The following is a 25,399-nucleotide window of genomic DNA, read 5'->3' as shown; positions in this document are numbered from 1 at the left end:
AATAATGCAGTGAAATAGAATTCCTTAATTAGAGTCCAAATTGCGAGTTTCAGCTGATCTGAAAGATGAAAGGGAATGACGCTGTTCAAAAGATACCATCTGTGTCTTTCAACTTGTCCTCGAAATCACAGTTCAGTAATCAGTTGACTTGCCCAAGACAAACAGTATTCTAATTAAGAAAATGTTGAGAGGTGATCTTAAAAAAACAGATTTCTGCTGGTTTCTTTTTTATATCCAGAAGGTTCTGTATCGGTGGAAAATATTATTACATGCAGCATAGATCTACTTCCTATCTGTGTGACAAGAGTTGTAATTATAGTTGTTTTAGAAAATATGTAAATGAAAGATAGCAGCAGTATACCATGCATACTTTTAAAAGAAGTAACTTCTAGAAATAAATGAGCTACAAGACTCTTAAATGTATTGTTTTGATTTTGATTCTTCTAGGTTTGATTTCAAGAAATCCAAGTTGCTTTTTGAAAGCTCTTCAAATGGAACAAAGTCTGTGAATTTGGTTTCTCATTCCATGATGGCATTTGACACACGTTATGCTGGACAGAAGTCTACTGCAGGCACACCGAATGTGTTCAATTGCATCTTTCAGCCGTCAAAGAATACTAGTAGTCCAGGAGCAATCCAGATTGAATTGCACTTCAGGTTGGTAACTCTGGGATTTATTTCCTTGTTTTCAATAAAGACGTACTTGATCAGGATTGTCTTGGTTTTAACTTGCTGGCATTGTCTTTAAATCTGAAGACATTTTTGGGGTGGTCAGTGGTACTTGATAGATCTGCAGTTAATTAACTGAAGGTTGCTGGATTTTTTCAATAGTGTTTTCTTCCCTCATGGCAATAAAAAAAAATTGAGGTTTGAATGTGTAATGTATCAGATGAAGCTCTGGCCTATTAAAATCAGTAGTGCTTAAAGCTTGATAAGCCTGGCCTATCACTTTGTATGTTTGCATAAAACCGTATTATAGCATTTTTAATATATGTTGTGCAAAAGCTGTTTTCCAGTAGGTGTCACACTTGCTTTTCTGAGACACTCAAATACATGCAGAAATGGCACCTCTTTCAAAGAACAATCTCTACTTTCTCTTCTGTATTCTATCCTACCCTGGTTTTCCTTATGCAAATCTCTTGGAATGCCTAAAGGCATCACAGTGGATATCTGTTTTGTTTTAATTTAATATTGAAAATGGGAATATAAAGTATAATATCAGTATTTACCTGTATCAGCATGGTGTTTTGTTGAGGGATGTTAACTAACCAAAAAGAGGGTGAAGTGAGATGACTAGGGATGTTGCTTTCACTTTTGATCAGGCTCACTGACCAAACTCACCTTTCTAACTCTTGTAAGTGTGATAACCTTCTGAAGCAGTTGCAGGAGTAATGTAGAAAAAAAAAAAATTGTGGACTATTTTAGTCCAATAGAAAATCTTGAAGACATTTGTTCATTAAAAAAACCCCAAACCTAACTTTAGGCAATTGAGAGAAATTTGTTGTATAGATTTGGATACTGCATGATGGTTTTAAGTACTTAATAAGTTTGTGTTCAGAAAGACACCAAGATTTTGATTTGAGTAAAATTAAATGCCATGGGATTTACAAAAAAAGAAAAAGTTTTCATGTAGCTATTGATCAGTATCTGCCTAGATTGGAGGTTGGTTTGCACAGTATAGCCTAATCTGGTTTATGAGTGATAGTTTCAGGAATTTTCTTCCCAACTGTTGTGCTTTTAAATTTTAGCCACATAAGCATGTGTTACGTTTTTACTGGTGAGAGCATCCTTGGCAGTAGATGTAAGCTTTTGCAGAGCTCAGTGATAGTGTTATACTGGCTCGTGCCTTTTGGAAATATCCTGGAGAGCCAGGGAGGGTTAAAGGCTTTTACTGTTGGAAGCAGTGCAGGCAGGCTGCTTCTCACAAAGGAATTACAGTTCTTCAGAGATTTTATAGTTCAGAGTGTGTTGGATATAAAATTGTTTCATGGTATTTAAGCACTTAGATTATTTTCCAGTTAGCATGACGAAATATAATTGGTATTCCAGATCATGAAGGCAAACACTTTTATCCCTCCTAGCCAGATACTCAAAATGTGATGCTAAAAGTTCAGTAAGGCTAGCATTTTTCCTGAATGACAAAGAAGCTTCCTGTGCTGCAAAACGCTGTCAGAGTGTGAGAGGAAACACATTGTATGTCTAATCTGAGGGATATGCAGCCAGGTCGAAATTTCACACACAGTATGTTAACGTTTGATACTGAACAGATGTAAAATAATAATAAAAAGATCAGTTTTAAAATCTGAGACTTTGCAAATTAGTATTGCTAATGTAAATGTATTAAAGGAGCTTTTGTAAGTTGATTTCATGTTACATAGAGTTTTTCAATTCATTTTTCGTATCATTACAGCTTAGAACTCATGCAGTTTAGATCTGTTGGGTTTCCATGGGTACAGCAACTTGATGAATTTCAATCTGTTTAAATATATATATACATGTATTTTAAAGGCCAGACACTCTGTAAACTAAGTGTATGCCTATAAAGTTCCATACTTGCTAGATACTGGTAGTTTTCTGCATAATTTTAAATATATGCAAGATGTAAACTTCATATGTATGCTTCTCTCTTCTTCAAAGGTCTACTAAGGATTCCTCCAGTTTCACAGTTGTTCTGAACAATCTTCGTGTATTTCTAATATTTGACTGGTTGTTACTTGTTCATGACTTTTTATATACTCCTGGAGATACCAAAAAGCGGGAAAATCACCTTTCTTCCCGGCAACGCACTTATAGCAGTGAAACAACTGTAGTTCCAAAAACAGTGAAAAGTGGAGTAGTTACAAAACGCTCATCACTACATGTGTCTACAGAAAAACAACTGGAAGTTAAGGTTAATGTGACAGGTAAATGTATTCTCTAGTGCTTTTTTAGGAGCTTTTCTGATTAAAAGCCATGTTGTGGTGGTGGGAAAAAAGGTCCTTTAAAGGATGGAAAATCAAGAAACCTGCTACAAATGCTTAAAATACCTCAATGGTATTTCCAGTTGCCTTGTTCATTATTTGTCATTTTGTTTTGTTAAGGAACTGAATTTGTGGTCATTGAAGACATGTCTTGTTTCGATACCAATGCAATTATTTTGAAGGGGACTACTGTTCTCACTTACAAGCCCAAGTTGTTAGATCGTCCTTTCTCTGGTAGTTTGTTTGGCATTGAGGTAAGAAGAAATAAATTTGCTTTTGTAAAACATGTAAACTTAGAGGAGCTTGTGAAGATACTTTACTATAAATATAAATACAACAGGAGTAGTCCACAGATGATTTTTTAACTTTGTTAGTTCCTCATCAAATGCAGTCATTCTACACCAGTGTTAAGAATGGTTTTATATTGTTTCTGTTAAGACATTGAAACACTTGACTATAATCTCAAAATACTGCTAGTTACTAATCTAGCTTCCAGCCATAAACAGGCAAATTAATTGAAAGCTGAGGAGTGACTGGGTAGGCAGAAGCCCACATGGTCAGCAAAGGCCTGCAAGCTGTAATGATAGCTGACTTGAGGTGAACAAGCAGTGTCATGCCATTGGAATATGCAAATAGGGATCTTTTGCAAGTAGGAATTTTGAGTACGCAAAGTGATCCTTGCATCCTGTTCAGCAGAGTAGGACCACAGCTGGAGTGCTGCGGCCAGTCTTGGGGAAACAGAGCTGAAGAAGCTCTGAACAATTGAGAGGAGAGCAACAAGAACGCTCAGAATTGAGGGGTACATAATACATTGGGAAAGTTTAAAAGAACTTGCTCAGAAGAAGAGGCTGTGCAGGGATGTGGTAGATCCTAAATGGTTATTGTAGACCTAAGAACAAAGTGTTTTCTGTATCTGTGATAGGAGGAGTAGTGAAGTTAAGCTTAGCAGTAAAGGGAATATTTGGTTGCGTATCACAATCTCTTTTCTTGAACTTACAGCATAGCTGGGCGCTGGAATAAATTGTCCGGAAAGATTTTGGCATCTCTGCTGTCTTAAAGTTTACAAAGGAATGGTCTGTAGAGAACAGTTTGGCTATAGTTCATGTTTTGTGATAGAGAGTCAGTCTTTGATTTCGAGGTTCTTGCCAGACTTGTTCTCTCGGTTCCTAATTTTTTTAAAACCATTTTTAATTTTTAGGTTTTTTCATGCCGGTTAGGAAATGAGCAAGAGACTGCACTGTCAATTATTGATCCAGTACAAATTCAGATGGAACTTGTTGGGAATGCTTCGTATCCAAGTGGTTCAGGACTTTTGGATGCTTTCAATAGTGAGGATTTTCCTCCTATTCTAGAGGTAATATTAAAGGCCTGAATAAAACTGTATGCAATAGAGAATGCTAGATCATGATCTTGCACAGGATTTTTTTTATGTCCAAGGATTCAATGGAATACTTTCAAATGTATAACAAAAGAATAAGATAAACTTTTCCTGAAGTGGAAAAGGCAAAGAAACAAGCATGCAGAAGGTGCTCTTAGTGGTAACACAGGAGTGATTTCTGGGATGTATAATAGAGATTAATAGTGGGGAAAAAAAGTGGGCTGATAATGTGGACATGTTAGATAGTTACTAACAGCTGAAAGAAAAAGGTTTATTTTCTGTATCTCATTGGTAATGTTTATTAGAGGGGAAATCTATTTAGAGACTTCTTTTTACCATTATACCAAAAGAAAACTTTTTTTCCCCCCAATACATGCTTTTAATGCTTTTGGTTGTTCGTAAATAATAGTAAGTTTGGTAATTTTATTACTGGAGCTTTAAAACAGTGTGGTCATCAGATTTTAATACTAAATTTTGTCTTCCTTTGGGAAAAGCTTTGTTAATATCCAAAGTCTACAAGAAAAGTATGTAGAAAAGGGTAACTGAATCATATTTTTTAATTTTTCATTTAGATTCAGCTGCAAGCACTGGATATCAGACTGTCATACAATGATGTTCAGCTCTTCTTGGCAATTGCAAAGTCAATTCCTCAACAGACTAGTGCAGCTATGCCTGACTCAACTGTATCGATTGCTGAAAATACTGCCAGTACCTCTAGTTTAACACTGGTGAATGAGACTTCCTCCTTGACACACGAAAACAGAGAGATATCCAAACGTGTGTTGGATCCTGTTCTTGGTACGTTTTTAACTGTTGGAGTGAAGCCATTTTTTATATGTAAGGAAGATTTCTGCAGTGTGAAGCTAGACTATATGCTAAACACAAAAGATGTTGATACCTTCATCATGTAAAACCCTTCATTGATTTGAATTATCTGATGATAGCATTATACTGATGACACTATTAAAAAAAAAAAGTAGATTTTTTTTGTTGTTTTTTCTGCTTGTAGTATGACAGTGGGTCGTTTTATAGTAAGTTTTATTTAGCATCGCTTGTAAATCATCATGATAGAGTACTACTTGGGTAGCAAACTTTTAAAGGGGGAAAGGAGCCACCTCTTCAAACTCATTAAAGTGATAGTGAAATGGAAAGCATCGTAACTATCAGTTATCTCTTCATATCTAGCAATCTTTTGTTTTGGTGACATTGCTTTTTTACAAACTACAAACTGTGTGGTCAGAACCACTGCCTGACCATAATGAGGAAATACACACTAGTGAAAAAGGCTGTCTTCTCTGCTACTACACTTGAGAGCTATGTGGGAAGTTGAAAGTAAATAAGTAATTGTGTTCTGAATGAAGGGTTGGTTTACAAAAAAAATGTTAGTCCCAGCTGAAATTCATGGAGTATGTTGGCTTCCTATAGGAGGATAAAAATAGCCCATATATTCTAGAATGTAAATGTTATGGGTTGATGGTTTGTTCTTCTGGGTTTTTTTTTGTAAAACCAGTGCTGAATCATGTGCTTTTTCTACAGTTGCAGTCTTAAACAAACGAAACCCCATTTTTCATACAGTTATATCTTAATGTTAGAAATGAAAACAAGTAGATAACTGTCAAGGATTTATGATTTTGTTCTTTTACATAAACTGTTCATTTACAGAGGTACAGCTGGCTCGCCTCCAGGAGCTGGGATTCAGTATGGGAGATTGTCGTAAAGCTCTTGTCATCTGCCAAGGTAACGTCAAATAGTCTTAGCTGGCCTTGCAGATTGTTCGTATTACCTAATTCGCAATTAAGTAAAAACTTTCAGACTGTATGGTAGCGGATGCACAGGCAGTATTTCCTTCTCTTCCTTACTTTAGCTCTGTGTTGGCATATGATCCTAAGCATTCTCATTTTTCAGTTCTACTACTGTGTAGAACCCACCCTGCAAAGATTCTTCTGGCCTTTTGGGATGTCATGTGTGGGGTGTTTGAGTGTATTTTTGTTTGGAGGTTTGGGTTGGGTTTTTTTTTTTTTCATTTATGGTGTACCTATTTCTTGCTATTATCCATCTCTTTAGAGCATGTGTTTTCATCTCTCCCTTTTTGAATCATGTATTTTACCTACTTTTACATGCAATACATGAAAAGAAGATGAAGCTTTAACACAAGTGATTCTTTAGCACTGTTGTTCTTTGCACCTTATTTGTAGGCATTCATAGTATCAATATAGATTTATATTATGTTGCCATTTGGTTTGCAAACTTCAAAATACATTTCTTACTCTTAGAAAATACCAGTGTATTTATAATCTTCTCATATTTATGTTATTAAATAGAACACATTCAAGGTACTGTTGGTGTCTTGCTATAGTACTTGAGAGGGAATTAGTTTGCTTCCGTATGTTTTTTAAATAAGTATGTTTCATTGAGAAAGTAGATGATGATTGGTTGTTTGGTTTTATCTAAGGTGACTTGAAAAAAGCAGCGAGTTGGTTATTTAAGAATGCTGAACCTTTGAAATCAGTTTCCCTGACCTCTTCTGGTCGAGATAGCCAGGGGATCGTGCCTTTTCAGTTCATCTCTGGAGTGGAAATAAAAGCAGAAAGTATATGCATTTGCTTTATTGATGACTGCATGGACTGTGACGTTCCCCTTGCTGAGTTAACCTTTTCACGTAAGTGTCTTGTTTGGCTGAGTTGCGTAAAATCACTGTCAGTTACTGTGTTTCAGCACCATGCTCCAGTTTCTTAGGACTTGTGAAATTTTAGCTGACACTGTTTTGGTGGTGGTAGCTGTTGTGTGGGGTCTTGGGTTTTTGGGGTTCTTTTGCTATGTTTTTTACTTTTTGTTCGTTTGTTTTAAGAAGATTACAGTCTGTGCAGGGTTAAGATTCTGGTTTCCCCTTTATACATCACATAACAAATGGAATCTGTCCTGAGCAGAACCCTAGGAAGGCTCTGTGTTCTAAAGCATGGCTGTCTATAAATGTTATTTGAAGAGTATTATGATATGCTTTTTGTACCATGTCAATTTAAAAGACAAGACAAAACCTCCCATTGCTTACTTAACAGTTCACAAAATCAGGAAACGTGATTGTTTTGCATTAGTATAATTTTCACTTTTTTTTGCAGGTTTGAATTTTCTCCAACATTTGAGAGCCAACCCTGAAGGCTACGCTCATTTTACCCTCTCTGGAGATTATTACAATCGCGAGCTTTCAGGTGAAATACTGGGGGGTTTGTTGTTTCCTTTACTTAAGTTTAGGAAAACAGCCTTGCCTACTACAGTAACCTGAAATGCAGCCACCATGAAATGCCTTTAAGGGAATGTGAAAGGTTGACTTTTGTGATTGTGTGTGTGTTCGAGAACATGTGATCCTGGACAAGATACCGTAACTTGATATTGGAGGGATGTGGAAAGTAGAAATTGCTGATATGAAAGTTGTACTGAAGTTGTCAAATGTAATTGCATATAAAGGTTATCCAAGAATATGACAGCTGTCTCTGTATTCGCTTCTCTTTTTTAGTATTTAATTGTTTTGATGCACTCAATTTGTTACTTGTTTCAGGGAGGAAAAGCACGTGAGGGTAGGCGGTTAGGCTGAAGACAATAGATTAACATATGATGACCATCATAATTTATATTTTAGGTATAAAAAAGCAAGTTATGCTTCAATACAGGTCAGTCACTGACAAAAGAAATAATCTAGCTGTGTGTTTTCTCTGAATTGAGAAACTAAATTTTCTGTTAGAAAATTGGTGGCCACAGCCGCAGGAATTATCTGTCAATAGCAAGGTAGTTTTTTTTATTTTTTAAAAATATGTCACATGTTTTTTTTAAATAGCTTTTAGACCTTCATCTTTTGTGATACTGATTAGTAGGCCAAGTTACGGTGTGAAATTAATTTTCAAAACTATTTCAGAGAACTAGTCCCAGCTAACTTCAATATGAAGCTGTAATTGCCTTCTAATGCTTTCCTTGGAATTAAGATAGTTCTGCAAGACCCTACATGTAGTATACAGTGGTTCAAATGGAGGAGCTGGAGCAACTTTGTAGTAGCTAGTAAATTAAATCTGTGGGCTTACAAGTTCATCTTGAATGCAGATTGAAAGTAAAGGATCTCATTCTTAAAGTTGCATTATTAAATACTTAGGTATGTAAACAGCATTTCAGTGTGGCCTTCAAACGTGTAATACATGTGACATTTTCTGTTTGTTCTCAGGCTGGGAGCCATTTATTGAGCCATGGCCGTGTTCAGTTTCTTGGCAACAGCAAGCTTCAAGCCGCCTCCACCCTTCCCGACTGAAGCTGGAAGTAAAGGCTAAACACCGTTTGGATATCAACGTTACCTCTGTCTTCATAGGTATGTGGGAGTATTCCCCAAAAGCATCGCTATACAGTCTAATTTTCACCGTTCTGAAAAGGACAGACGTTTCTAATTGAGTCCTGCTGGTGTGCCGTAGATGGGGAGAGGGAGATTTGGCACAAGTCCCTAGATACTTCACATGATATTGTACACAGGTGTGCATTTAGGCAGCCTGTATTTTATCAGATACTGTGAAAGTGTAAAGACATGAGCTACATATTTTAGAGGTTAGTAGGAATTCTTTCTCTCGTCATATGAATTCTATCAAATTCATATGTTATTTGAAATTTATTTTTAATCAGAAACAGGCTTTCATCTAAAGCTTTCCATACCTTGTAGTACTTAAAAATATTTTGATAAGCTCATCATTTTTCAGTACCTTGACAGGCATAGTGGGGAGCTACTCATTTCAGTTCTGCAGTCCCTGAAAACCTGAGCTGTCAGTTCCCACCTCAGAAAATCAAAATATTTTGTTCATCATTAACTCAAGCTTCATGTAAGCTTCTGTGTTGCGAGACTATGATTGTGTGCATTTCCGAGAAATATTGTTGCTTATGCTGTATACAAATGTGAATAATTCAGTGGTCATAATAAAAAAATGTAAACGGCTGAGCTTGCAAATGTAACAAAGAGCCTTCCTTTTATTCATTCCTTTCTCCCACAAGGCCTGTGGGGTTGGCAGAAAGAGGGAGCCAAGGTGGGAGGCAAAGACGCAAATCAATGATTCCTAAGAGTTCCCGTGATGCTTTTTAATACTAGTGATAACAAGTAGGAAGACTAGTTTGTGATTAATACTGTGCCCGATGACTCCGCTGGTGTCTTGGTATTTATGCAAGAATGTGCATGTACCTCTTAAAAAGAAAAAAAAAAAAATTAGAAACTGTTTCTAACATGAAAATATTTAAGGTTATTGCCTCCTTAGGGAGAGCTCTTACATTGCCACAGGAGTATCTTAAGAACATGGAATGCTACTGAAAGTTTAAAATAAAAAATCTTAAGAATATAAAAACATTTGGTTTTGAAGACGCTGCTGTGATTTCATGAGCTGTTGTTTGTCTTTAACTTAGGTAAGAGGCTCATAGAAAAAGCAGTGAAGTAAAACTTTTGCCATTACAGTGGAGTCACTTTAGTGTTATGATTTTAACATACTTTTCAATTCCTTTGTTTACTGCCACCTTGGAGACATTTACTGTCTATGCTTATGTTCCTCTAGAACAATACACGTGTACCAAACAGTCATGGATGGAAGATTACTGTAAACAGGACAAAGAAGTGAATGTAACCAGTTCAGAAGATTGGATGGGTTCTTCGGTGGATCCACCATGTTTTGGGCAGAGTATGATACTCATTAATCACACTTCATTTGAAACAGTCCTGACATACGTAGTCACCTGTCTAATGTATTACAAACCTAAGTATTTGGTCTTCATAGCATACAATGAATCGTTAGAAATATTTGGCAAAAAAGATAAAAATGCTATTTTCTGTTCAATTCTTTAAAACCAAAAACCTTTCTGGCTATTTAGCTTCGAGTGAGAACTTTGCAGTGCTAGTTCTGCTTTCTGTTTTTGTCACACTTTCTCAGTTAATGAGTGACCATCCTGTGAAAGATTAAGTAAGAGTACTGAGTTCGGGGTGTGTGCGCTTCAAAGGTGATCTTTTTCTTTCTGTCCCCCCAAAGACCTAAATGACAGAGTTTCTGGAAAAAAAGCTGTTATATTTGTGAATCAATTCTCTAAGTAATAGCTCTTGGTATGTGGCAGGTCTTTTCAGCTTCTTCTCTCCCAGTGTTACTTCTGGAAGAAATTTTAGCAATTCAAACGCCAGCTTAGTATAAGCAAATGGGTAGAGACTCATACACTGGTTGCATGATGCCAACTGTCTGTATCTTTCCCGATGCATGATGGGGAAGAGTCTACCTGTAACTGTGTGTTTTTTCTTACCTGCTAACTTTGTCTTTCCTGTCTGCCAGGCCTTCCTCTTGTCTACCTTAGAACTAGGAGTACAGCCAGTTTGACTAACCTAGAGCACCAAATCTATGCTAGAGGTACTGTAAAGCAGAGGGAGACAAAAAGGCTTTTTTCTTCTTTGGAAGGCTCTTGTACAATAAATACTGTGTTGTATGTGTGACTTGCTGGTAGATTGGCCTCTGTATTTCAAACAAACAAACAAAAAACCCAAAACCAAACAACGTAACAGCTCCTTTGCTTTTAAGCTGCTTGACTTAGTATTTCATCCTGTCTTTCTCTTATGTTCCTCTCTGGGCCCTTCAGGAAAGAAGGGAGAAGTATAACTAATCCTACGTAGGAAGGATCCTCTTTTTGAGGAAGTTCATATGAATTGTTGACTATTCAGTGTCCCTTTTCCAGAGAGACAGTGTACCGTGATTAAAAATAGCGTAACAAAACCACAAGATTTTTTATTTTATATTCTAAAAATATCCAACAGTATGTTCGATATACATACTTATGCTTGATTCAGCATGTATATCTAGCTTCCTAAAACTTTAAGATGCCTTCAGAAGGAACAAGCTGTTTTCAATAAGCCTTAGGAAGTAAGGCATTCCGAGTAAATATCCTGTTAATTTGTTTGTTTATATTTGACAGTACAGTCTTCGGTCAAAACCATCCAGTTTAAAGTAGGATTTTTTTTTTTTTTTTAAATTTTATTTTTTAAGATTTCTGACATTATGAAGGACAAAACAGCTCACTTGATAAATGCGTTGTCCCTGTAGAAAAGTTGCTGAATGGGAGGAGGGAAGGCTTTCTGTAAATCTACATCTGTGGCCCATTCAGACTGCTCCTTAGAAACATTTTCTCTGAGTGGTTGCAGGCAGTTCATAGTATGATCTTCAAAAAAAACCCCAAAAAACGGAAAATGATAGAAAGATTTATTTTTCTGAGGTATTTTTCAGGAGGTTTTTTTTGGTGAAAAAACGAAACAAAACCAAAATCTCTTAATGTTTATTGCTTGGCTTTTAGTGTGTGTTGCAACTAAATGACTAAATGAATTACGAAAAAAGCCTCCTTGTAATGGTAGTCTTTCTTTTCAGGCAGTAGTCTCAAAATGCAAATTTTACATTACATTTCCCTTTGAAAATCAGGCCATAGTCCCAAAAGTTCTTTTTTAAAAGTCTCAAAAAATAAATTGGCAGTCGATTAAATGCCAGAGTAAAAGTTCATTTGGCTTCTGGTCTGTAATTTTGTAGAACCTGAGCTAGCCAAAAAATTGTATAAAGTCAAGCTCAACACTAAAAAGATTGTTTTATTTGCAGTTGGCAAAAATTGGAGTTTTCATTTTCAAGAATTTAATCTTCTTGCCATTTCATTGGAAAGAACTTTCTCTATAAGCTTTAGAGAGATCAGATTTAAGTCTCCAGTGACAACGTAAGGTATATAGGAATTTGTTGTCATTGATTTGGAAGAAAGTTGCATGCGATCATCAATAACTCCTTCAAAAACTTACCTACCCACCCTGTGTTATCCCTTCTTGCCTCTGTAAACCTGTGCTTAAGTTATTCTTGGTTAGACACATGTTGTAGTGGGATGAATGGGTCTCAGAACATGAAGTACTTCAACTTGGTATCAGTCAGACTTTGGAATGACTGCAGATAAATTTTCTGGAATAGAGTTAATTTCTGTCTTACCTTTTCTTTTAAGTCGCTGATTTATTGTGTGTGCCTTCTTTCTACTTCTCTCATACAAAAAGATGTATGTATTTAGGGAGCAGCCATTTATCTTGCTTTTTAAGTAGTTACTGGAATTTGGCAGGATTTGTTTTTCTGTCCAAACACAGTAAGTATTTTCACAGATATGATGTACTGCAGTATGGAAGATGAGAGTAACACTTGTGTGCTTGTTAGTAATGCATACTTGAAAAAGGTCAACATGGTAGGTGAAGTTTCTTTTTCTGGGGTTTTGCTGTCCCAGCATTTTAACAAAACCAGATTACCTTTGGATGCATTCAAATAATTTTTCATACTTTTTTTACTAGGCTTTATCCTTTATAGGAAAATATTTCTATTTGTTCAGTCTTTGAGGATAAAAGTCCCATTTAAAGAGGGTACTGGATAATCCTGTGTTTGTGACATTAAATAGAGCGTTAATCTTAATTAGAAGTGAATATGTGTTTAATACTTTATGAGCATTTGGATGTACATGAGAAGTTACTGATTATGATTGTTTTTTTAGTTAGGTTTTCTACATGCTAGTTACAACTGAAGGCACAGTATTTTGTGAGGCTTGATATGAAGAAACAAAAGCAGCTCAGTTCCTGGGGGGTTGTTTTTGGGAAAGACTTTCTGGTTCCTTTGTACCATTTCTATAATAGTTACTAAATTGTAAATGTTTTTAGTAATCTGTTATCCTGTTTCTTCAATCTGTTTTCCTTTAGTTAGTGCAGTTTGTGGTTCTCCAGCCATTGTGTCTCATCCTACATTAGCAACTAATGAATGCTTCTCTCATAAGCATTTAGACAAAACTTTATTCTGTTTTGTAGCTGAAATGAAGACTCCAAAACGTAGGCAGCCGTTTGTCCCATTTGCTCTAAGAAATCATACTGGATGCACTCTGTGGTTTGCTACCCTAACTACAACACCCACCCGGTAAGAAGCTGTTGTGGGATCACTTCAGCACTATTTGTCTGGCTTCTCTTCACGTGTCAGCCAAACCCTGTTGTTTTCAGTGCTTTTGCTTTCTTGCAGAGAAACGTAGGCAACTCCCAGTCTTTCTTAGCTAAGAGCCTTTTCTTTGACAGTGAGATTTTTTTAGTAGTAAAACTAAGGGCTTTTTTTTTTTTTTTTCTTTTTTTCAAGAGGCCCAAGAGAATTTGAAAACTAGTTGGATACATTCATGATGCATATTTGTTTACTGCAGGACTTCTATAGACTGAGGCAGACTAAAAAGCACTTGTTACTTGAAGTAGTCATTTTCTCAGTTTGTAAAATGATGTGATTCTCTTCACAGGGCTGCACTGTCTCACAGTGGGAGTCCAGGTGTTGTTCCTGAGGAAAATGGGACATTGCTGGATGATGCCCATAATGTCAGTGAATGGCAAGAAGTTATCACTGGGGAAGAGATTCCATTTGAATTTGAAGCCAGAGGGAAACTCAGACACAGGTGAAGGGACCAGGCTGTGAGATGTGTTTTGACACGCTCATGTATGGAACTCATAGGATCATAGTTGTGAGGACACTAGCGGATACTAAATAAAAAGTGGATTTTTAAAAAAATCTCCTGTTAATGTTTAGTTTTTAAATATTTGAAACTCATATATAGAGTGAAATTATCAGTTGTCTAGTAAGCAGCATATGTTGTTATTGTGGCATCTGTTTCTAGGTGTGAGTTGGATCATTATGAGCTTTTAGAAAGACTTCGGGGCCTCAATTACAAATCATACGTCCTTCATTCTAAAGGACTGGGCGGGGCGCCATTGGTTGTTGAGCGTAAGCATTATCAGTGTTAAGAACTAGAAGAACTTGGTCACAAATATGTAGCATGCTTTTATTTTTGCTTATATGACATAGTTGTACTTCTGTAAGTTCATTAGGGAAGGTGGAACAATTGAGCAGACGTAAAATCAGGTCTGTCTTTATCCATGAAGTGGAAAAACTCTTGAGACTTTCTTCTTAAACACTTCAGTGAGGTTCTTTATTCAGAATCCAGAGGATGCTCTTGGTTTTAACTGTTTGGTGTTTACACTGTATAATAATGCTTCATAGTAATTTAACTTGATCTAACCCGGTAGGCACACACATGATCTAAGAATTCATCAGTTGCAAGTGAGAGTGAATGGCTGGGAAGAAGTCAGTCCAGTATCTGTAGACAAAGTTGGAACGTTTTTCCGATATGCTGCACCAGATAAGAACTCATCCTCTTCTACTGTAAGTTCTGATTTGGAGTGTTAGTTTTAATAGAATATGTAATTTCAGAGTAATGATGTTGATCTTAAAAGCAGCTACTGTTGTCTGATTGTTGTCTTTCCAGTTAGCTTGGATTGGGAGAGTTTGGAGATGCTGGGTTCCTAACTGGCAGTTTTATGCACAACAAAAACTCTAAGAGAGTAGTCAGCAGTTAGTCTGCTTAGCAATCAGAGCTTCCAATGACAGCACTAATATATTAGTGACAGTGTCATGGACTCACAGAGATTGAGCTTTAAATCAACACAGCATTTCAGCAGCTACTTTTATTTCTTCTTTTGCAGGAATGCTTTTCATGTGTTTAATTTAGTTAAAATAAACAGCTCTGGCAATTTCCTGTAAGCCTAGAGATTGTTGAAATATGTGGCTGCTTAGACAAAATATACTTGGTCATGAAGGAAAAATGCCGTTGTAATAATCAGCAGGCTGGCAGTTGGTGGTTGAGGCTTAATGATAAAAATGATCTTGTGGATTTCAAAACTAAGTTTTGAGACTAGCTACTGAAAATTGTTGAGCACTGGAGAAATTGGAAGTTGAGATCTTTTTGGTATAAAACAGGATTAGAATTTAATTTCATGATACTGCAGACAAGAGCCAGTAGTCTCTTATTTGAATCGTTTCCGATTCTTTCATATTGAAGCATAACAAGCACTATCTCTCTCTGTAACTTGATTCTTGAAGGAAAAGGATGCAAATCAATGAGAATTGCTGTTCAGGAACATCTTTTGTAGCTTTTTTCTTTTTTTCAACAAACCTTCCTTCAGCTTTGTTTCTTTTTAAAGCAGTATTACAAACAGGTTTTGCTAATACAGTTCTGTCATGTTTTCCAAGCTGTACTGAAGATCAGAAACACAAAGTGATGAAAGTATTTCGTTTATTCTTCTGTAGTAATGTTCTGTATTACAACCAAGAGTAATATCTTGGAGGTTGAACAATTTTAACTTTGTTGTTTACTTTTCTCCCAGCTTGGAAGCCCAATAAGTAGGACAAATATAATACATCCACAAGTCTACGTGAGTATATATTTTCATTGTTTGAGAGCTACTTAAATAAGGCTAGCATAATTCTACAGGTGAACTGCCTTTTCCATCCTTCTAGAACTTTTTCAATAGAAAGGAAACAAAAGTCAAGCAACCAAAATGAACTTTAAAATCAGAACATGACTTACCATTCCTCACCCATGTAAATGGGTGTTTGAAGAATGGGTCTTGAATTCCAGTGTGTGAGTTCCAGCATGTGAGCCCATATAAAATGTGGTTTTCAGGATTGAAGTGGCAATGACTTTGTGTAATGTAGGAGATAAAACACCACAGTAGAAGGGCAGCTATGAGTGAAGAAAGTATGAGTATTTTGAGAAAGCTCCACCTTATTTTTTAGTTTTGACAGATAGGAATGATGAGTGACTGTTAATTATATGAAGCTTGGAATTCAGACTCCATGAATTTCTAAAATAATGTAATAGTGAGATAGCATATAAAGTGTTCTAGGATCTGTGTTGCTCTTACTTGAACTTGCATCGTTTTGAAAAAGGTAATGGGCTTAGTAATATTTGGAATTGCTTTTTCATAGTTAATTTTACTGTGTTTTGAGGAGGAGGTGCAGGATTATAAATCATGATTATGAAACTACATATACCTTAGGTGTTGCACGTGGTTATACTCACTTGGAAAGATTTTACTCCAGCAGTTACTGCTTCAAAATTGAGGTTCCCTCTTCTAGGTATAATCATTATACCTGAGCTTTGTAATGCTTTTAAATATCTTCCAGTTTTCTTCATTGCCTCCAGTTCGTGTGGTATTTGAAGTTACCATGGAAGGTAGTGCTCGGAAAGTGATAACAGTGCGCTCAGCCTTGATTGTGAAGAACAAGCTGGAAACACCAATGGAACTACGACTAGATAGTCCTTCTGCTCCTGACAGTAAGTGTTGTGTATTCCTTCCATACTCTGGGGAATCTGTAGTTTTCTCCCCAAGAAGATTCACCACTGCCTCTAATGGCTAACAACAAAATAGACCGCCCTGGAGGTCTTAAGACTGATCTTAAGAAGATCTAAGAAGATCTAACTAACTAACTGATCTAACTAACTGATCTTAAGAAGAAAGTGATCAGCAGGGTAAGCTAGAGAACCCAGTAGGATTTTTCCTTATTGCTTGGGTGAACGGGGAAAGCTGAGACTCTGTAAAGACTGAATCTTAACTTCTGTATGTAGCATGTTCTATCTTTTAGCAGTAGTCTAGAACGTTTCAGGTGTTGGCATGCAAAGGTGCAATCTAGAAATGTAGTGATATGCTGATAATGTACCCAAATGAGGTCTTTTTGAAATAAGCATTTTCATTAAGGCATCCAAGGAAAAAGAACTTGAATTCCAAGAAGTTTTTAGTCTGTTTCCAGTTTCAGATTTACATACCTAAATTTGCCTGCTGCCAGATTGTTAATAGGGCTTCAACCAACAGGTTGGTGTTTAAAACATACATAAAGTACCTAGTGTTTTATGTTAAAATGACACATGTTGCTTCAAAAATTTGAGATTTGCTATTTGAAAATTTTATGCTTTTTAGTAAAGGGGCCTGTTTTGATATGTGTAGTTTCTTCTCTGGTTGCAGAACCTGTAGTTCTTCCAGCAGTTATGCCAGGAGATTCCTTTGCTGTTCCATTACATCTTACATCTTGGCGTTTGCAAGCCAGGCCGAAAGGGATGGGAGTCTTTTTCTGTAAGGCTCCAATTCATTGGACTAACGTTCAGAAGACAGCAGAAGTATGTAGCAGCAAGCGAGAGTGTCATTCAATGGAGTCTGAAAATAGCCGGTTTTTCAGGTAATTGAGATCTGATTATTTCTTTGGAAGCTGTGTTATCTTCTTCTGGTAAATGAAATACTGTGAAAGTAAATTACAGGTGTCGTGGTTTAACCCCAGCTGGCAGCTCAGCCTCACGCAGCCGCTCACTCACTACCCCCAGTGGGATGCAGGACAGAATCAGAAGAATAAAAATGAGAAAAACTCGTGGGTTGAGATAAAGGCAGTTTAATAGGTAAAGCAAAAGCCGCACACACAAGCAAAGCAAAATAAGGAATAAATTTGCTGCCTCCCATGGGTAGGCAGGTGTTCAGCCATCTCCAGGAAAGCCGGGCTCCATCACGCGTAATGGTGACTTGGGAAGACAAACGCCATCACTCTGAACGTCCCCCGCTTCCTCCTTCTTCCCCCAGCTTAATGTGCCGAGCGTGACGTCGTATGGCAGCGATGTCCCTGGGGCCAGCTGTCCCGGCCGCGTCCCCTCCCAGCTCCTTGTGCCCCCCAGCCTGCTCGCTGCTGGGGTGGGGTGAGAGGCAGAAACGGCCTTGGCTCTGTGTCAGCACTGCTCAGCAGGAACAAAAACATCCCTGTGCTATCAGCACAAACCCAAAACACAGCCCAGTGCTGGCTCCTGTGAAGGAAATGAGCTCTGTCCCAGCCTAAACCAGCACAACAGGAAAGAAAATACTTAGAGGTGAAAGCTTCTGCAGTTTAATGGGGTGTTTTGTTTGGTCTGTTGAATAATGAGAAAGCATTGAGGCATAACTGCTATATTTCTGCAGGGCTCCTTCAGGCCCCTTTGACAGTGCCTGTTAGTAAATGTCTGAGAATACAAAGTAAGCACAGTATTAATATTGATTGTAAAAAAGAAAAGAATAGAAAATAGAATGCGGCCTTATGTTAAATTACCTGGACTGTCTCACTGGGAATAGTGAGTGGTTTGCCATAGTGTGTTCGCAAATACTCGCTCGTTCTTTGTCCTGAATGTCCTGTACTCTGTTCTAAGCCCAACAATGTTGCTGCATAGTGAGGACTTAATGGAATTTTGTAGTTATCTGATATGATGGATTTAGGGATGCTCTCAATTTAGGAATAGAGATTATGGAAGTTGTTTCAGGAAATGACCTTTGCATACTATCCAGTTACTGCTGTGTGTCAGTTCTGTAGTTCATTTCTTAATATGCTGGGTTTGAACCTATCACAGGGAGGAAGATTAACAAATTATTTAAAATGAAGGTTTACTTACTCAATTTTTTACCTTAACTAATGAAAAACTGAAGCATCAGGGGGCCAAAGCAAGGATATATGTACTGGGAAGAAGGACACTTTCAGCATTTGTGTTTAAGAACATGATTATCGTTTAGTTTAATAGTTAAAATCTCTTTACTAGTAGTTGATAACATGTTTCTGTGAGTTTATGGAAGTTGGTTTTAAAGTTGGTGATCTGTAAAAGCGATTTTCTGTTAGGTCTCTGAACAGACAGGTTTTTTTGAGTGACTAAATTAATTCTTTGCTTAAAATGAGGAAACTTCTGCTGCCTTAATGTTAGGCCTAAATACAAAATACCTTATAATCAAACTCAAAAGTGATTATGTGGAGAACAATCCTAAATGCTGGTTTTGCTGTCAGTCCTGAAGTACAGCATGTTGTGGGATTTAGTGCAATACACAAAGACAGGGTTCAGTTATGCCATCGAGTTCATTGACTTCTTTTCGTATATGTCTGCCTTCACAGGTTTTGTGTGGCTATAAAGAAAGAAAATTATCCAGATTACATGCCTTCCAACATATTTTCTGACAGTGCTAAACAGATTTTCAGACAGCCTGGGCATACTATTTATCTCTTGCCAACGGTGGTAATCTGTAACTTGCTACCTTGTGAACTTGAGTTCTACGTTAAAGGAATGCCAATCAATGGGACATTAAAACCTGGCAAAGAGGCAGCATTGCACACAGCTGATACATCTCAGAACATTGAGCTTGGTAAGATTCTTTTTCAGATACCACTTTCTGATCCTCCTAGAGGAGTACCTCGATATAACTGTTTCTTGTACAAGGAACTATGGTGCAAGAATGGAAAAATTAAAACATTGAAAACGTTGATATGATTATTTCATTGCATTGCAGGGTTTCTTATAGTTGTTAACCAAGTGCACGCATCCAGAAAAAATACTAATATTGCCATCATTCCCCCAACTCTGTCAGCTGTCTTGATCTGTTCCTTACTTGGCTCTTTTCTCATTTTCCTGAGAGTGGGAACAGTGGAAGCTGGAGAGAACAATGATAAAGAAGGGAATAAATCAAATCAGTTCCCAGTGTTTTGGGTGGTTTTGCTGTTTTCTTTCTGCCCGAAAAAGTTGGTGTTGAGAGTACGTATGGAATTATTCAACACTGGCTGGACTTCTGATGCCTAAGGCAGTAATTAACCGTAAGCAGGGTTCTTTACAGAACTTTTTTTGCTGCTTGTGACTTAAATTGAGGCATTTCTTCATGAGGTCAGAGGTCACTACACTGGGCAGATTTAAAAGTTAATCTGGGTAAGCTATATGAAATACTGGGAAAGATCAAACCATATGGAACACCAACCTGTATGCTTATATCAGAAACTAATGTTTCTGTGTGGGTGATGTTTGGTTTTGTTTTGTTTTCGTAGGGGTATTGCTAGAAAACTTCCCAATCTGCAAGGAGCTGTTGATTCCTCCTGGGACACAAAACTATATGGTGCGGATGCGATTGTATGATGTCAACAAGCGACTGCTAAACTTGACCATAAGGATTGTATGTCGTGCTGAAGGCTCTCTAAAAATACTAATTTCAGCACCATATTGGTTAATCAACAAAACAGGTAGGTTTACAGTATTTTCTTTCATAGCTGTATTCATGAACTGGGAAATAAAGATTTCATGCAGTGTTTGGATTTGCTTTCTAGCCAGATAGTGCTTTTAAACACTACTTAAAAGCAATTAAAGTTACAGGATTTTTTTTTTTTTCTTTTACAGTGCCAGCAGCTATTGTTTGATGAATGTTGCAGCAGATAACTTAGACATCTTAGGTGCTATATTGCAGATTTTCAAACATGAGCTATTGTACCACTAAATAAATTGACATAGATTAGATCACTGTTAAAATTGTGGTTTTCAAAGACTAAAATGTGTTGAGAAAGCAACAGGTCTAAATTGCGGTTATTCTGTGTTACCATCCATTGGCACTTTCAGAGCTACAAGAACTCCTTTTCTGCGTGGACCAGGCGGCATGGCTCACAGCTGTCAATAGGTCTAGCTGCTAGACACATTAGAGAAGGAGAGGGAGAATGCATGCAGACTAATGGCTAATATTACAACCAAAATATTTTAGGTCATTCCTTAATTTGAAGTAGTTTTTACCATGCTCATTTTAATTTGTGCAAAGTTGAAGTGTAGTTTGACACCCCATTTTTTGTGTTTACTTAAAGGATTACCACTTATCTTCAGACAAGATAATGCAAAAACAGATGCTGCAGGTCAGTTTGAAGAGCATGAGCTTGCTAGAAGCCTCAGCCCACTTCTATTCTGTTATGCTGACAAAGAACAGCCAAACTTGTAAGTAATACCACAAGAAGAATGGACAAGGAGGAACGTTACAAAGCATGAAAGTAATTTGCAGAGGATTGGGTGCTAATATATTAGTATGAATATCACATAGGAGAAATCTTTCCCTATTAAGATGACCTCTTAAGTTATTAAGTTTCTAAATACTAAAATGAGCATATTGGATCTTCAGATGTTTTCTACTGAAAACTCCTTGGTTGGCTAATTCTGCTGTGTCTGCAGGCTGCTTTGGTTTCATTTTGCATGTTTTGAACTCATGCTTCTTTTTGTAAGAAAATCTAAAACCTTTTTGAAGACACTTTCTGAGTTGTATAAATTACTTTGTTACCTCTAAAAAAACCCACTCCAAACCCCTAATCCTAAACTCCGAATGTAAACAGAGGAGCAGTAGCAGTCACTTAGTAGGAAGTCCACACGCAGCAGAGCTATTGTAATTCTCATGTAAAAGGAAATGGCAGGATTTTGGAAAGGAAACCTTTCAACTACTTTAACTGGCATCAAGGAGAGAACTTGCTTTTTCCATGAAAATAAGAAATAAGAACATGATTTGAAGTAAATTTATCTGAAATGTTCTGGGATTTTTGCTCAAATGAACAACAGTTAAATTTATCACAGAAATTTATTCTTTTTTTTTCTTTCTTTCTTTCAAAGAAAAAAGACAAACAAATGTTGTCATGGTTAATAGGTGTGAAAATTACCAAGCCTTTTACAAGAAATGGTCACTGAATCTTGACCAGTATGTTAGAGGAGCTTATAGCAGAAATGCAGAATAAATTACTCAAAAAGACATTTATCATGGCTTCTAATGCTTTTATATTAAAACACAGGTGTTCTTTTTGTATCTGGGTATGTGTTTTGATTGTCAGCATCGTGTTGATATCTGATCCTTCATTTAAATAAGTAAATACTTGCGCTTTCTTCTTTACCCTTAGTTGTACCATGCGGGTTGGAAAAGGAATCCATCCTGAAGGTATGCCTGGCTGGTGCCAGGGTTTCTCCCTGGATGGTGGTAGTGGTGTCAGAGCCCTTAAAGTGATCCAACACGGAAACCGGCCAGGCCTCATTTATAACATCGGTACGTGTTCCTAGGAACATTGGAGAAATACTGTAGAACTTGGTAAGACGACGTCAGTGACGCCAGAAACAGAACAATTACAGCAGGGAAGCATATGTTGTTAAAGGTTTTTGAGGATACAGAGAAAATTATTAAACAAAAAATAGTATTCTAAGTATTTTTAAGTCTTTATTTTGAATTTCATTAGCTTAAAGATCAGTTTTCAGTTATTTTTATTTTTACATTTCACCATTGACTGTCAATAGCCGCATTTACAAACTGTTCTTTGTGTTCTGTGTCTTTATTCCCCCATATGTTACTTCTAAGTACATTTGAAATCCCACCGCATTACTGTCTTTGATTAATTTGGGTGTCTATATACTGTAACTGTTCAGCCATGTGCTACTTCTGTGGTTTTTGCTTTGTGGTGCCTTTGTAGGCTGATGTGGAGGAGTGCAACTTCCGTCTTCCTTGTGCTCCTAGTGTACAGAAAGTACGATTTCCTCAGAAGCTTTTAGTTTTTAATTAACTGACAGTTTGGAAGTTACTCCACAGTGATTTCTGAGGAATTTTTCATGTGTTTAAAAGTGGAATAATTACTTGTATTAATTAACTTATGAATGGAAATAGTTGGGTTTTTTTTTTATCTTCAGGGCTTATGATCTCTAAATTGTACTTGAGAAACAGAGGGAAACAGATGGCATAAAATTATGTTTACTGTTTAAAATAATGTTTCAAAATATGGCAGTGGTATGGCAGAAACAGTGTATCTCAGGAACCCAAGAAACAAACCTTTTGTTATGTGAAATATATTGTGGCAGATGTCTTTTGTTTTCTCTTGTAAATAATAGCTTTATTTTTAACTTGTTTTTATGACTAGGTATTGATGTTAAAAAAGGCAGAGGCCGTTACATTGATACATGCATGGTAACATTTGCGCCCCGTTACCTACTAGATAATAAATCAACCTACAAGCTTGCCTTTGTTCAGCGGGAATTTGCCAGAGGTCGGGTAAGATGCTTCCTTTTTGTTACTTGCTATTGCAATACCTGTAGTTAGTCACAGCATCTAATAACCAAAAAGAACACAAACTTTACACTTGAAAGTATTGTTGGCTGGTTATGAGGATCTTTCTCATTATTCTAATACCAGCATCCACGTAACAGCTTAATTGCTGTGTTCATATTTGAGAGGTATATAGGTTAATACTGTATTTTTTAATACCTGTAGGATATGTATTCACCAATTTCTGTTCCTAGGGGACATCCAATCCTGATGGCTATATCTCCACGCTTCCTGGTTCCAGCGTTGTGTTCCACTGGCCACGTAACGATTATGATCAACTGTTATGCGTGAGACTAATGGATGTCCCAAACTGCATTTGGTCTGGGGGCTTTGAGGTCAACAAAAACAACTCGTTCCATATTAATATGAGGTAGTTACTATATATAAATCTTCTGTAGCATGCTTCCATTTTTTTGAAAGAAGCAGCTGTTTAACACTTACGACTGCAGGTAATGCAGATCAGAAGCCTACCTCTCTTGCACTTGTTTGTTCTTGTTCAGGGACACCCTGGGAAAATGTTACTTCCTAAGAGTAGAAATTACTCTTCAAGGAGCCACATACCGCATTGCGTTCAGTGACACAGATCAGTTACCGCCACCTTTCCGCATAGACAATTTTTCCAAGGTAAAGGGGGGGGGGGGGGGGGGGGGATCACTTTTATTTTTTAGTAAAAAAAGAACAGTAGGAGTTCTTCTATATTTGTTAGAAGTAGGAGCTGACTAGCTTGTGTAACGAAATAAAATGAAAGTGTGTGTAGCAGGAGTATTTGTATGTAACAGTTGTGATTTTCTGAAGTTTTAGTAAAAATTGCTAGCACTCAGCTACTTCATCTTGTTTAAATAATAGTGCTAACATGGCTTTCATGAGTGCATTAAAAGTCTTACAAGGAAGAGCATTATTACTGATGAGAAAATTGTGCTAGGATGATGATTTGTAATCTGTTCTGTGTTACTTTCAGCACTTGAATAACCTGTAAAAAGAATTCAGGCTACTGCTGCCACTTCCTTTCTCTCTGTCTTTGAGCTTCCATGTCAGTGTACTGTAAAAATCAGAGAATTTACTGTGTGTGTTTTACAGTAACTTACTGACTGCCTTGTGATCAGAGTGGGAGACAGAGTTCTTAATAGTTACCGGTTGTCATTCTGGATTTTGGTACTGAACTGTTAAATAAAACTGGGCGAGTCTCCTGATTTTGATTAGGAGACTAATTAGGAGATGCTACCATGGGACTAAAGATATTTTGAACCACAGATGACAGATAAAAGCAAATATGACATTTCTCATGCCTTCGAGACTATCTTTAATTGAGACTCGAATGGAAGAAAATGCATACAAAACCATTGGGGGGGGTGGGAAGTGACTTGAACATGTTTCAGTGATCCAACTCCTGAAAAATGATAGCAAGAAAATCTATCTGATTAACATTTGCTGTGTGAAACTAAATCCTCTTTCATAACTGTTACAGGTCCCAATTGTTTTTAATCAGCACGGTGTCGTCGAGCCAAGACTATACACTGAAGTGAAGCCCATGACCTCTCTGGATTATGCATGGGACGAACCTATTCTGCCACCTTTTATAATGCTGACAGTTAAAGGGGCAGGCTCCTCAGAAATCGTCTGTAGCATGAATGACTTCCAAGATAGCAAGCAGCTTTACTATGAAAACTTCATTTATATTGCTGCTACATATACTTTCTCGGGGTAATTCTTTATATATTAGATGAAAATATTTTGAATGTTCATGATGTTCTTTAGGCTTTATGTTAATATTCTCTTAATGGTTGCCATTTGAAAGTTTTTCAAATGCAGCTAAACTTTTGTCAACCTTGTGGCTAGCAGAGGAAATGCCAAAATTCCGTTGATTCTGACAGTCAAGTAGGGTGTGTATCTTACCTTGTTTGGTTGTGGTAACTTAGCTTTCTAGGTGCAGCTTGCCATTGTTTATTTTGTCATGTAGTGAGAAAGATTTAGCATATGGCACCTGCTGTCACCCCGCTGTCTGATCTTAGAAGAGCAGGGATGTTTAGCCCCCACATCTGGGGGCTTAATTTCGTTTGGTGGATTAAGAACACTTGACTACAGGACATAGCTATTTATGCCTGTGAATTTTAAACTTGTGCTAGTTTATATGCTGTTGAAAACAGTTACAGGAGATTGATACGTGCTTTGTTGCTTTCTTCGATATAAAGTAGAAAATTTTCTTGGAATGCATCTTAGTTACCTGTGAAGTTCCTTTCGCAGTGAGAGATCAAAGCCCCTTTTAAGAATGTACTCAAAATTGACAGCTTACACCGT

General features: G+C 37.1%; 1 protein-coding gene across 2 annotated transcripts in view; it reads left to right on the top strand.

Moving 5' to 3' along the window:
* The window catches only part of VPS13D (vacuolar protein sorting 13 homolog D), a 111,897-nt gene that overhangs the window by 32,426 nt on the left and 54,072 nt on the right, over positions 1-25,399 (top strand). For both annotated transcript variants that reach the window (XM_075721612.1, XM_075721611.1), the window contains exons 30-53: positions 448-657; positions 2,638-2,903; positions 3,081-3,214; positions 4,159-4,314; positions 4,911-5,136; positions 6,001-6,075; positions 6,791-6,997; positions 7,455-7,544; positions 8,546-8,686; positions 9,903-10,025; positions 13,187-13,292; positions 13,654-13,806; positions 14,435-14,570; positions 15,572-15,619; positions 16,374-16,524; positions 17,210-17,420; positions 19,134-19,381; positions 20,052-20,243; positions 20,850-20,976; positions 21,918-22,060; positions 22,920-23,050; positions 23,299-23,474; positions 23,605-23,728; positions 24,570-24,805. In XM_075721612.1, the coding sequence (XP_075577727.1) occupies positions 448-657; positions 2,638-2,903; positions 3,081-3,214; positions 4,159-4,314; positions 4,911-5,136; positions 6,001-6,075; positions 6,791-6,997; positions 7,455-7,544; positions 8,546-8,686; positions 9,903-10,025; positions 13,187-13,292; positions 13,654-13,806; positions 14,435-14,570; positions 15,572-15,619; positions 16,374-16,524; positions 17,210-17,420; positions 19,134-19,381; positions 20,052-20,243; positions 20,850-20,976; positions 21,918-22,060; positions 22,920-23,050; positions 23,299-23,474; positions 23,605-23,728; positions 24,570-24,805 (3,810 nt within the window). The remainder of the gene's footprint in view (positions 1-447; positions 658-2,637; positions 2,904-3,080; positions 3,215-4,158; positions 4,315-4,910; positions 5,137-6,000; positions 6,076-6,790; positions 6,998-7,454; positions 7,545-8,545; positions 8,687-9,902; positions 10,026-13,186; positions 13,293-13,653; positions 13,807-14,434; positions 14,571-15,571; positions 15,620-16,373; positions 16,525-17,209; positions 17,421-19,133; positions 19,382-20,051; positions 20,244-20,849; positions 20,977-21,917; positions 22,061-22,919; positions 23,051-23,298; positions 23,475-23,604; positions 23,729-24,569; positions 24,806-25,399) is intronic.

This window comes from Pelecanus crispus, chromosome 15, assembly GCF_030463565.1.
Source record: "Pelecanus crispus isolate bPelCri1 chromosome 15, bPelCri1.pri, whole genome shotgun sequence".
Classification (NCBI taxonomy): domain Eukaryota; kingdom Metazoa; phylum Chordata; class Aves; order Pelecaniformes; family Pelecanidae; genus Pelecanus; species Pelecanus crispus.
The sequence above is the reverse complement of the archived record's forward strand: the minus strand, read 5'-3'. Positions and strand labels throughout refer to the sequence as shown.